Raw genomic sequence first — 14,439 nt, forward strand, 5'->3', positions numbered from 1 at the left:
TCTATCTGCTCAGCGACCGGACTTTAGTTGTGGTCGGTAGAACGTTGCGTAGAAACGTGGGAAGTGTAAGCCAAATCCTCATTGCCTTTAGTAAATTAAGTCGTGCTGCAGTGGAGACCAAATAACCTGGCTCTCCAGACATGTTGCAAATTGTGACAGTTGTAATTTCGAAAGTACTTCACTCCGGCGTTTTTTTGTATGGAGTTATTAGTTGTATGGATTTTCGGAGCATTAAAAAGTGCCTCTTGTCTTGGGCAGGGGCCCAAGGGCCATCATTAGGGGATGATGACTTACCCAAACGCATAAACGTCGGTGGCTTTAGAGAAAGGCAGGTGGAGCGACGCGTGGGGGCGAAGCGCCCGCACCAGCTCCGGCGCTAAGTAGCACAGCCAGCCCGCCGGGATGCCCAGACTATCGCCACGCGCGCTGCAAAAGAAACAAGGATTTGTAAAATAGAAATTGAAAAGAGGCTAACAAACGTGACTGAGTTTCTTCCATCACTTCTTTTTAGCACCAGCCCGTATGTTCTCCCGAAGTGGTGGTAAGGCAAGCTATATTTGGGACCTGTATAATCTCCCTGGAAAGGGCCTATGTACTGAAGAAACTATTTGATTTGTAAAATAGATATAGAGAAATAGCCATGTGGTTCCAATAGAGTAGAATAGAATAAGCCTTTTTGGTTATCAAAAGAGGCGAATAAGGGAGAAATATGCGAACATCAGGCCTCCCTAACACGTCTGATCAGCGTGGGAAGTGTATACCAAATTATTCATTTACCTCTTGTAAATTAGAGTATCGTCCTTTTGAAGTGGAAACCTAATAACTCTGAACTATAATGATGTTAGTTCGTTTCAGCCGAATGACGTCCACTGCTGGACAAAGGCCTCCTCCAAGAATTTCCACAAAGATCGGTCCTGCGCCGCCAGCATCCAGGCACCTCCCGCAATCTTCACCAGATCGTCGGTACACCTAGTAATATAAATATTTGAATTACATGGGTACATTAAAGCGATGAATTCATTTCAAAGTAGATTCGCTTTAGGATTTCATTCCCTGTTTCACTGTCAATTTTTTTTTAAACATAAAATCGACTCTACCTAACTACTTATCACATTAAAAACTTACCTACCACTACCTAAAAATAAAGTTCCTTTAATAGTGTATCTCATTTAATGCAGTCTACATATGCAGTCGACATGCCAAGTCAAACTGCCGGGGCTGTCAGCAGACTTGGTGTGTAGAGTCCTTAAGTACTCGTACCTATTATTCCTTCCGTCAAATTGACACGTAAGAGGCTGGACTGTCCTTTATTTATTTATTTCTCGCCAAGTAAAACGCAAAGTATGAACAGAGGATCGTTTTTGCGCAAAGTGAAAAGTGTTGTCACGAGCCAACAGTTGCGGTGTTTGTCGTGTACACAGGGCGGAAGCGGCGCGTTCGTTTGTATGCCACATACTTGAGGATGCATTGCTAACGTGCTTAATTTTTACTTTACATTTTCAGCGCTTTAGTGGCTAAATATCAAAAATCGATGCTTAACATTGCAAATTGTGTATTTATAGATAAGTAACGACATTTAAAAGTTTATATCTATGAAACACATTTTGCTAATTTAAATTCGAGGCATAGCTCGAAACTATACTAAGATTTGCTCAATTTGTGATAAACAGTTACAATAAAGTAGCATACCACATGTTGAGTTCAAGTAGGTACCACACAAGGAAAAATGTTTGCCCTAATTTATTTAAGTCAGTCGCCATAGCCAAAGGCTCTGCCTATTCATTTCAAAACCAGGTGTGACTATTCAATTAATTTCAGTGAATAACAATTACATTTGCATATTTTAATTAAAGCCCATAAACGTGCCATAATACTTACATTATTTATTCTCGTTCTACAAAAAAACTTCACTAGTAAACTACTAAATCATTCCCAAGTAGGTATCAGGACAAGTTTCACAAGTCTCGTTTGATTTATTCGTTCGATACCTCCACGACACTTATTCGTATGAAACGGGCGCCATTCAAGGAATTTGTAATAAATAAGCACCAATTTGCTAATGGACCCATCTTGTCACGCGGAATCTGGAGCGCGCTACATAAATATTTTCCGCCATACTTATTAACTACCATGAAGTAATAAGTTTTCGAAGATGACAGGTAGAATAAAAAGACGCTTGGGCTGAATACATATTTTTAACGCATTGACACCACGCAAATGTAGTTTGTCTAAAAAAAGCTACATTAATGATGAAATTATCCTGTACGATCATTTTCATCCCTGATGATAGGACATTTTCTTTTGAATCATGTCATTATAGGTCTCAGCGCGACATTCAGGTAATATGTTGGAGTACTCGTATAGGCTTTATTGCTACAACCATGGTCACAAGCTGACTGACTACTTATTTTAATTGTAAAAATGGAACTCGAAAGCTTAATATCTTACAAAATCATGTGAGTACCAAAACTTACTGTCCGTACTTACCAATAGACACCAATTCCCGCATGAATATTATATCCACGTAGCCATTAACAACGTAAGAGTTAAATATTAATATCTATGAGGAAACATCATCGCCAGTGTGCGCGCGTAACTGGGCGTCTTTCCAGGAGCACATTTGAATATTATAATCACCACTCTACAGGTGCTTGGTGCTGATTAATGTTTGAACTCATACATCCTAGTTAGTTCATATCAAAGTTAAAAGTAAGTATAAGAATTTCGACAGTTTTAGCAAGCAAGTTTGTAAAAAGTTTAGGAGTTGTGTCGTATAGACCTTAAACTTAAAATTCTAATACCCCAGCGTATATTTTTCAACAGGAGTCCTAAAATTCAAGAGTGTCATAAAATGTCCCACGATGTTAATAAACCTTTTAATTAAACTGTCATAACAGCTATAATGCTCGGTGTTTCTTTACGAGATCGAATTAGAAATTAGGAGATTCGCAAACGAACTAGAGTCGCTGACATAGCCCGACGGATTAGCAAGCTGAAGTGGCAATGGGAAGGGCACATAGTACGGAAAACTGACGGCCGATGGGGCAGCAAAGTTCTGGAGTGGAGACCGCGTACCGGAAAACGCAGCGTGGGACGACCACCTACAAGTAGGACCGACGACATCATAAAGGTAGCAGGAAGGCGCTGGACACAGGCCGCTACCAACAGGGCAACGTGGAAAGCATTGGGGGAGGCCTATGTTCAGCATTGGACGTCCTATGGCTGAGATGATGATGATGATGATGAACAGCTATAATTACGTCTGCTTATGAACTTAGAAAATCTTACTTTTCAATCAGAAAACATTGTTCCCGCAGCAATTTCTTGCAAATAGGAGCACGTAACTACTAACTAGGCGGGTTCTCGGAGCCCATTTCAATATTTTAATCGGCACTCCACAGGTGCCGGCTTTGAATCGCAAATCGCGACCGCTGGCTAATATTAAAGTTGGTGCTCCAGTTCATGGGGAAACTCTTATTACTTGGCCACGGTGGGCTAAGTTAGTAATCGTATTTCATGCTTTTCATTTCGTCTGTAAAAGGCAGAGACAATAAATAATCGGCCTGTCTAGAGGTGAGACCTAAGTCTAAGTCTTTGAGGATTTAATTCGTTACGTCCCCATTTTATCAATAAATCAGTGGATGATTGTAGCTTTATCAAATCAAAAACGTTAATAAAGATTACGTAGGAAAGGCTTTGAGATTCATAAAGGTTATAATTATGTACAATTTCAAAATTCTGTAATTTTAGTTTAGATGCAGCTTTAAATTGGCGCATCCAAATATTTTAATGAATAAATCTGCTATATTCAACGTCATTTTGTATTATTTACTATCATGAAGATAGGCAAGTACGTACTTACACAATACATCCGTCCTCTAACATTAATCCAGTCATACCATCCATAATCTTGAGAACCTTATTTTGAAAAATGAATGTATTTTTACACGATAGTCTTGCATTAACCAGCCAAGAAAAGGGCTCTGAAGAAGACCAGGTACATTTATTAAACCCTTTAATTTCCATACAAATGTCTTCATTTACCAATATTAGCATTTTAATGGGGTTTTTCACTTGTCTGTTGCTTCCATGTTGCCAAAACATTATGGCTGGATTGCCTTATTTTAACCGTAACAGTAACAATAACCAGCGCTTTTTAGATGAAGTTTGACAGATTTTTGACGTTTGTCAAAGTTAAAATAAGATTGTGCAACTCATCATCATCATTTTAGCCATAAGACGTCCACTGCTGATCCTCCCCCAATGCTTTCCATGTTGATCGATTGGTAGCGGTCTGCGTCCAGCGCTGATAGGTTCACTGGAATAATTAAAGTGGTTCTTTGATTATACATCCCAACTATATAATATTATAAATGCGAAAGTAACTCTGTCTGTCTGTCTGTCTGTTACGCTTTCCCGCTTAAACCTCGCAACCGATTTTGATGAAATTTGGCATAGAGATAGTTTGAGTCCCGGGAAAGAACATAGGATAGTTTTTATCCCGGTTTTTGAAACAGGGACGCGCGCGATAAAGTTTTTCTGTGACAGACAAAATTCCGCGGGCGAAGCCGCGGGCGGAAAGCTAGTAATACATAAAATATTATTACTTGCTAAACAAAAAACATACTTTTTTAAATACAAAAAATACAAAATATTTTATTCATACAAACAAGTCACATAACAAAGTTTTGGAGCTAATCCTTTTAAGTTTTGCCATCTTGTGTTAGGATCAGACCGTTCTGTCTAAATACAATAATGAAAACAGACTAAATAAGATAGCCTGTCTGTTTGTGCCTGTTTGTCTGTCTATCGAGTTATTTCTCTATTTTAAACACCAAGGCGTCCACACAATATGGCTGAAGCATCGTAGAACGAATAGATTTCCATGAAAAAGGACCATGAAGAAATAATATCTTCAACAGCTAATAGATTTATTAGCTGTTGAAGATATTATCCAAAATACAATGTATTATTATCACATACCTACTATTTTCCGTAATGATCATAAAACATATTTTAAGTTAAGTGAATAAGTGATGAATTCGACCAAATCGACATCAATTATTCAGAACGATCCCGGCAAATCCCGGGACTGTCCGATTTTAAGGGTATGATTCCATTGTGTCGAAGCTGGGTGAAGCGCAGTGGTGTTTTCATAAGTTTCACATGCCACTCGAAGGTAAACCCATTCTTAGCACAAGCATAGTAAATATTTATAACAAGCTTATATTTAATTGGTTCAAAGGATTAACTGGAATTACATACTAGAAATCTTTTTAAAAAGAAGAGACCTGATCGTTATTTAAATTTCTTAGCGAATAGAGTCGCTTCTCAAACAAAATTTTAAAGAAACAACTTAAAAAAATCGAACTGCCTAAGGCGGAACTAGAACCCACGACCTTCCGCTTGCTTACTGGAAGAGCAGTCGCCCGGCAAACGGAAGGTCGTGGGTTCGAGTCCCGCCTTATTAGGCGGTTCGATTTTTGCAAGTTGTTTGTTTAAAAAAAAGAAACCTGATGTTTCAGATGTTTCAAAATACATGTTTGTTGCTTGTGTGCCTTATTAGATTGGTGATCGACGGGGATTACCATTTCTATGTAGTCCATTATCGAAACTTGCGTTATCCTGACCTGAGTTCTCCTCCTCTCCTGTAATCAAAAAGCCCGCTCCGCTGCGCTCATTTCGCGTCAATGTAAACGCACCCTAACGAGAAAGTGGGCGTCCAAAACATTTAATGGGCAAAAGTTTATGTCGTCGCAAGTCGACAAAATTGGTCGGTGTCAATCCGCGACTTGGCTTATCCATTAACTCCCGTTTTAGGGAAGTTCTGGGAAATAAGTCGCTAATGGACTGTGAAGCTGTTTATTTTTTGACGATTATGTTCAGAGACTATTTGGCTCTGCCAGTTTTTAAAATTTAAATTTATGAAAAGCTTTTATTCTTGCTCTAAAAACTGTAAAGGATTAAAGTAGGTACACATCAATACAAATTAAGAGAGCCCAAACTCGGTGGGGCTCTATTGTTTTATCGCGGTGTTCCTATGGCCGTCTTCCAGCTCCATCAACAGATCAGTCCCATCATAATATTGCATTGTTACAAAATTTCAGCTCAATAGAAAACTGGGAAGTGGGTGAAATATGTATCAAAGAAAGTACCTTAGAAAAATAAAAAGAAATGTAGTTTTATTGACACTTAAAAGTAAAAAATATTTCAAAATGCATTAGGCAAGGTAAAACTAACGAATCAAATGAAGAGCGAGAACGGACGTAGCCTTATCTACTTACTTAGGCTACCTACTACCTCTACAGTACAGACTTCAAATATAATAGAGAAACACGGGTCTCGCTTGACATTTTATATGAGTTACATTAGTACTCACAGTTTGACGTTTCGGCTGTGTTGAGGCCTGTGTTTCTTTATTTTAACAGATATGGAAAGCTTTAATGTTATCTATATAAATAAAAATGAATTGATGTTCGTTAGTCTGATTAAAACTCGAGAACGGCTGGGCCGATTGAGCTGATTTTGGTTTTAAAATGTTTGTCGTAGTCCAGGGTAGGTCTAAACGGTGAGAAAATACGCGCGCGATATTGTTTTTCTGTGACAGACAAAATTCCACGCGGGCGAAGCCGCGGGCGGAAAGCTAGTATATAATAAACGTCAAATAGATCAGCGTAATCATAATGATTCAAATCTATCTATTATATCATATCTGTAATACCAATTTTTCTTTCACATCATCAATAATGAAAAATTGAACAAGTCATGAACTTTCCACTTCTTCCAACTTTCTAAATATTGGTGTAGGTGCGTACAGTTAATAAAGTATGTGACATTTCAACTTCCACAGTCGCAATATTGGTGTAGGTAGGTACAGTTAATAAAGTGTGACATTTTAACTTCCACCCTCGCTCTACAGAACTGCAAGCGTTCAAGACTCGAGCGAGAGCAAACCAAATTAGAGCCAAGAGCTGGACTCCATTAATCATATTACAACTCATATGCCCCGCAAACATAAGTTCGGGGAGATATTGAGTTACTGTTCGCAGAATTTGTGTGCATGAAGTTTGTCTTATTTTAACTGGAAAAATATGTTTGTCTTTGTTACAAAACTATTTGTCTCTTTTTTTTATTACTCGACACACTCGTTTCAAAGAGTGTTATTAATATTCTAATATTATGTATATTAATAACGTCTTATGCCTTAATTATATTAATTTTAATTAAGTAAATTGACGGCTAGTAAGAAATTATGTCTTGTGTAATTGTAATAATTAATTGTACATTAATATAATTCATAGTGTTTACAATTAACTTACAATGAACATGCAATGAACATAAAAATTAAAATTAGTAACTTAATAATTAATTAGTTCCTAACGTCAATATCTGAATGAAGGTAGAGTACTAAATAGCACAATGAACTCTCGGGTTGATTGAGCGAACAATTTTGACAATATTGCCAACAATAGAGTTTCTTTCAAAATATACTTCGGTGAATATTCATAAACTTGGCAAGAATAAATAAAGTTTAGGTAAAAGTTAAACAGTGTTGAATCGAAAAACAGTTGCATAAAATCAGAGGTGGAATCGTGTAAAGCAATCGTTATCATTTGACAGTTCATAACGTACGATTATTCTGTCAAACGCTTTGTTTAACTGACTTTATCGTACGTTATGAACTGTCAAATGATTACGATTGTTTTACACAATTCCACCTCTGTATGTTAATAGAAACGCATTTACCACTTTCATCTCGTTTAAATCTTGCTGTTAACATGAGGATTAGCCACGTTACAAATTAGGTTAATCACAGAATGACGTTTGCAATACAATAAACCTAGGCACAGACCACCGACTTTTAGTTGGCCAATAGTTAGGCCCGATTTTAATTTGTATGAAGAATCGACCGATAGCAAATCGGTGTAATGTGCGCACTTTCATACACCTCCATACTGATTAACACAGCCCGATCCAACTATCGGCCAACTAAAAATCGATGGTCTGTGCCTATGCTAATAGACAAGAAATAATAAAATAGAAAAATAAATATAATCGTAAAATGTACCTAAACAAAATAACAATAGACCTAATAAAAATCCTTACTCTATCATCATCTGTATTACTAGTAGATATCGCTTTCTCACAATCGGTTAGCTATTCAATGTATTACCAAGTCTTATCATCATAGTAATACTAGCGGCCGCCCGCGACTTCGTACGCGTGGATCCCGTTTTACCCCCTTCATCTATCTTACGCGCGGTTTAGATTTTTTCATACAAATATTTTTTCCCGCTAACTCCCGTTCCCGTGGGAATTTTGCAATATTCTGTTGTAATTAAGCTTTAAGTTTACTAAGGTACAAATTTCAAGCGTCTAACTTAAGCGGTTTAGATTTATCATACAAAAGGATTTTCCCGCTAATTCCCGTTCCCGTGGGAATTTCGGGAATTCCTTTATTAGTGCACCTCTAAGGTACCTAAGCTACGTCCCTTTCAAATTTCAAGTGCCTTCGTTTAGCCGTTTAGGCTGTGCGTTGATATGTCAGTCAGTCAGTTTCTCCTTTTGTATATTTAGATTAAAAATGTCGTATAAAAATGATAAATTTCAAAGCATTTGATAAAAACCGTGCTTATTATCCTATAGCATTAAATACTGCTTGTTGCTTGCAAGTCGCAAGTCCAAGCCTGAGGCGTATACTCTAGTCCTAGTTTGCTTGATTTGAGCTTACCTGAAATCAAATCAATCTAGCCGACTTCCTAATTGTGCAACTAAGCATTTATTGCAATCGCTTTCAATTGATATACACACAGTCAGCAGCACATCATCAGGAGGTGGAATTGTGTAAAGCAATCGTTATCATTTGACAGTTCATAACGTACGATTATTCTGTCAAACGCTTTGTTTAACGGATTTTATCGTACGTTATATTTTATTACTGTCAAAGGATTACGATTGCTTTACAAAATTCCACCTCAGACTATACATTTCTATTGCAAAATAGGTACTATTACAACTAACATAATATCATGACATTGTGACGTACTATCGGAAACACTTCCAGCTACCCGTTTCCGTTTTTCTCTCGCTCTCATCAAATGGTGATCCTGGCCGATAGTACTATCGTATACAGATGGTCAAACAATTATATTTTTAAGCGTCAATCAAACGATCTTCTGCGATTCTTCTATGTTCTTCTGCTCTTTAGTTCTCGTTGAGTTATCAGCATCGGTCGTCGTAGATGGCACTTAACTCCGGTAACCTAGCTTTATGATGTCTACAATACTCATACAGCTAGATAACCAAAGATAATTAACCAATCTACCGCTATTCTTCAGTTCTTGAATAATCTTCTTCTCTTCTGTTTTTGATTTTCTTAATTTGATGTACGTTCTCTCAAGCTAAGATTTCATTTTTTCTGTTATTCTTGGACAAATGTATTACATTATTGTAGTTAGTATCGAAATACATATTATTTACAACATAACATAATTAACTAGCATGGCACGGATATAAATAGTTTAAAGCAAATATTATACACAACGTCAATGAATTATGAATGTCTGACGTGGGTTAAGAATATAAATGCATTTTATATTAGCTAGGTAAATGCATGCGTGAATCATCATTGCATTAACGTTAACCACAGAATAAATAATGTAACAAAACTTGGGAAACTGCCAATAGCACATTGCTAATATTGACTGCACATAAAATACCTTTGTAAATGCAATCTAAAAGAGTTTAATAACGTAAACAGTTACAAACATAAAACTAACGCATTCACATTTTAAACATAAATTCTTGCTAAGTCTATAAAATGTAAAGTTTTTTGCACCAAATTACTTTAACAAACGTCCAGATTCTGTTAAATTCTATAAAAACACCGGTTATTGTTATAGTTACGGTTAAAGTAAGTTGGTGAAACTCAGCCTTCAATACAACATTTACTAGAGATTTTTATAAACCGCATAAAATAACTTCCATAAGCTCAACACACTCAGCCTTAGTTAATTGCAACATTTACAAGAAGTTTCTATAAACCTTAGACAATATCTTCCATAAGCTCAACACTTACAATTGAATTATCTTTCGCCATGTTGATGGACGTCACTTCAGCCGCCAGTGAAGTTTGACTTGTCCTCCTCCCTGTTGACAGGTCCCATGGGAAGAAGTGTCACTCCTCCATCCCCGTCGAGCGAAGGCTGGCGTCCCTGAAAAGTGACGGTAAGTCCATATTAATTTATGCTCTGTATTTTTTTTTCAGTTTATTGTTCTATCTTTTGAACCTGATATGATTTGACTTAAACTGCGTTTATCATAAAAACAACTGGCCTCTGTAACTTCTTTTAGGTTAGAAACTATTTACATAAACAGAAAAATTGGCCATTTAAGAAAAAATAACACAAAAAAAGACAAAACGTCATGTTTTACCGCGAAAAGAGTTTCTACACTGACACCGGCCACAGTCGGTGTGGTCACTCGACTGCGAATGAGTTGTGTAAAGATATTCGTCAGTTCGCGGAACTGTTTGGTTAGGTTAATACACTGTTGGGTAAACAATGACCAGCCCGCCAGACCTGCCGCGCCCCCCGCTCTGCTAAGAAACTCCGCGAAACTCAAGCAAGACACCTTGGCTTGAGGTGTCTATATTAAATAGCCGAGGTAAACGCATGACCATGACAAAAAGACGTTCATAGAGGAAATAGCGCCCTACAAAGTGGAGGTTGTCTGTTAATTTTCCTAGTGATTTCAATCTTTCGTGGGTACACACTTTGATCTACGCTTGTTATTATGCAGACAATTGAATGGTTATACAATTAGTTTGATTACTTACTTCGTTAGGCTCACTTAGAATTCAAGTCTTATTCATTTTCTCAAACCTTGCTTTACATTTCAATTTTAAACGAATACCCAATATTTATTTTCCTCAATAAACAAGGTCGACGGTGAACGGCCATCTACAAAATCCATAAATGACACAATGACGCAAAACCAAATCGATTCGGAAATCATTGGGCTATTAGGCGTATTAGGCCACAAAAAGCGAGTTGTCACCTCAAATACAAAGCCTTGACTCGCCACAAACTCTTTCCACTGAGGCTGGGTTGCACCATCTAACTTTAACTTTGACGAACGTCAAAAATCTGTCAAACTCCATACAAAAAGCACCAGTTATCGTTATAGTTACGGTCAAAGTTAAGCGGTGCAACTCAGCCAAATAGTAAAATTAGTTAGTGACACCGGCATGTCGTGACGCGACCGAAATAGTAAAAGCCTACGATTGGTAAGGCCGGTTTACACGAGACGAGGCGTTAAACTACAATGACCTTGGGTGTCTCAGGAGAATATTCAAGATGGTTAAACGTGTGCTTGTTGTTTCCCCATTTTGACCATGACTGAGCTGTTTTTTATGTCGAAATTACTTAGGTTTGTGTACCTACTTACACATGTATTTTGTTTTCTTTACAATTTTTTTTTTAGTTAAGTCATGAATCTTAATCTTTCAGTCAAGTCATGAATATTAGTTTTTACGGCACTTCAGCGATATTATCGAGCACACCTATACCTGTGCTGTAAAAAGAAACATTTTCTATCCAAGCTATGATGATATTACGCCGTAAGGTTTGGTAGAGCCTAATCGTTAGAATCCGCTAACTAAATGATAACTGATATTTTGAGGTTTTGTTGTCATATGTATTTACTTGCAACGAAGAGGATGCAAGAGATATTTGTACTTATGTTGTAACGGATAGAATTAGATTACAATACAATTTAGCCTTTAAGTGCCACACAGTTTGTGAAATCTCAATTGTAATCTGTTTTGCGTCTTAAATAAATAAATTACTTATGATTATTTCACTGCCTTTAAATAAACGTAGCCAAAACGTGACATTGTAAACAGTTTCCGTATCTCGGCAGGTGTAAACCCCCCATGTAGTAGAAGCCAACGACCAAGCGCGGCCTTGCCAACACTCCTGCTTAGACACTCTATGTTATATTTGCTCAGTTCGTTAAGACCCGGCTAGTTTAAACACAATTCGTAACGTCTATTTCTGCCTCAAGTGAACCGTCATTGTAATGCTAGATATTTGTTTTGCATTTGTTTTTCTTTGTCACCAAAATGTAGGTATATTTTGTTTGTCACTTAACATCAGGTGTGATTGCGGTCAAAAACCTGTCTTGTTTTGTAATTAGAAAAAAATCAGCACTATACATAGATATTTACAATCAATTAGGTACTACAGAATTGCTTTTTAATTTATCAGTTCACCAATCGTTATCAATATCGTTAATCACGCGCTAGACTAAACTAGCAGGAATAGAGTAACTATTGTTCTCATATCAACCGCCATGTTTACAAAGCGTCGCCTTGTAATTGCGAATAAATCAGATATCTCAAATAATTAACTAATGAAAGAATGACAGAGTCAAATAGGTATTAGTGTTTCGTACTAATAATAGGTACTTGGTGAAGTTACTTTACCTACCACTTGAAGTTATGTATTTTAAAATCTAATCAATTAGAACACACATTTTGCGGTCAACTTTACCATACAATGGCCACATAAGTAGTCAAGTTCGAGCTCAACGACATGGTCATGTCACTTCGAATTCCTGCTGCCTTATGACGTCACTATACATACACACTGCCCAAGTGCCCATACAAACCTAATAGGCTATTCCCAGTATTGGGTAGGAATTTCCACGGCGCCAGCGAACGTTGCCTGTTCGCAGCGAACATACAAATGGCGCGCGCGCATGACTGGAATCCTAGCCCTTAGCACAGAATAAGTAATAGTACAGGTACAGAAGGATTACTCCGCAAGACGATTTAAATAAATGCGAGTCTTGCTACGACGCGATACAGTGGAATTCAGCTCGCACAGCACTACGTACCTACAATTTTATTCACCTACGAGTTTTGTCTCTTTCTATCGCGTGCCTCTGAACTCTTCTTACGTTGTTAGGGTTGCTGTCTAGTGAAAAATTTATTAATCTACTTATATGTAATGAGGTACGTATGTAGGTAAGTACGCATTCATTATGGAAAACCTTGGGAGAGGCCTTTGTCCAGCAGTGGACGTCGTTTGGCTGAAACGAACGAACGCATTCTGAGCAGTAGTCATGGTAGGTTAGGTTCCTATACTATCCTAGGAATTATTGATTACCTACATGACCAACATACCTTTCAGCATCTTTGGGAAGCGAAAAAAATAGCAATTTCTTTTCAAATTTAAACACCCGAACCCCGCACAATATTTATTTCTCTTTATGTCCATTTTTAAATAATACTTCGATCATAGAATTAGGTACATACTACAACGCACGCCAGCGTCCTGACGGGCCCGCGCGTGACACTCGACTGATATAATACCCGCCGGCGGGGCGCTTCGCTGTAGGTAATTATCGGATGTACCGCGCGGAGTGAGCCAGGCCTGCCCTTAGGGCAAGAACTTGAACTTAGAAGTTCTTCTTGTTGTCAAGCAAAAACATTTCTACTATCTTCCCCAATAAAAGGCATTTTAACTGAAGTACTTGTGAATACAATCGTAACGAGACTTTTTTTCTAATTTTGTGTTTTTTATTACAAACTTTTAATGACCAACTGTTCGAAACAAGTATCCAATCACGATTCAGTAACTTTTCAGCTCCACCACTTCAAAGCTCTGCAACTTTAAATTGAACGTTGAACGGAAAATACAATATTGAAGCCACTTTATTACTTATTTTATTAATATCAGAAAGTTCGGAATCGAATCGAAGCTTTTTACAGAAATGAAAGGGATAACGTTGAAAGGACATTGTACATAAAAAGATAGGAAACCAATCAGTTGATAGAGCTTAAAAAGCTATCAAAGCACTTTGACAAAAGCAACAATGATTCTATCTGAGTTTGCCGATTTGTTTAACAAGTCTTTTATTTGTTATATTCTAAAAATAAAACACAAGATCAAAATTGAATTGGATTATAAAGAATCAAATGCACATCATTAAGTATGCGCGTCACTCGTGCCGTTCCCAAAAACTTGAATTTAGTTTAGTTCGCCATTGCGGAGCTATGATTCAGTTAGCGTAGGGCTGATCCGATCGAAATATCGATTGTGTTTCATATTTCAGACCATAAGACTTTGAATACAACCTTAATTTAACCAATAGGTAGGTACCTACAGTAACTTTATTTTTAAAGAAAATTCTTCCTATAAATAAGTCAAACCCAATCGATCAACATGGAAATTATTAAGATGGGAGACCTATGTTCAGCAGTGGACGTCCTATGGCTGAAATGATGTTGATGATGATGATAATGAATAAGTCAATTCTAAAGTCGAATTCTTCATCTATGATAATATACGAGTAGTAGTCAGGATTATAAACTCAAAGAACTGAACTGCCTTGATTCTTGGCACTGGTCATCCCTACCGAACTTAGCGTCCG

General features: G+C 37.3%; 1 protein-coding gene across 1 annotated transcript in view; it reads right to left on the minus strand.

Moving 5' to 3' along the window:
* Positions 1 to 300: 300 nt before the first annotated feature.
* The window catches only part of LOC114351830 (uncharacterized), a 32,805-nt gene continuing 18,666 nt past the window's right edge, over positions 301 to 14,439 (minus strand). The window contains exons 3-4 of the mRNA XM_028303167.1: positions 10,079 to 10,214; positions 301 to 426 (exon numbers count right to left, since the gene is read on the minus strand). Coding sequence (XP_028158968.1) covers positions 10,116 to 10,214 — 99 coding nt within the window. The 3' untranslated portion in view covers positions 301 to 426; positions 10,079 to 10,115. The remainder of the gene's footprint in view (positions 427 to 10,078; positions 10,215 to 14,439) is intronic.

The sequence above is a fragment of the Ostrinia furnacalis genome, unplaced genomic scaffold (genome assembly GCF_004193835.3).
Source record: "Ostrinia furnacalis isolate ACB-3 unplaced genomic scaffold, ASM419383v2 OfSCF1207, whole genome shotgun sequence".
In the NCBI taxonomy this organism is placed as follows: Eukaryota; Metazoa; Arthropoda; class Insecta; order Lepidoptera; family Crambidae; genus Ostrinia; species Ostrinia furnacalis.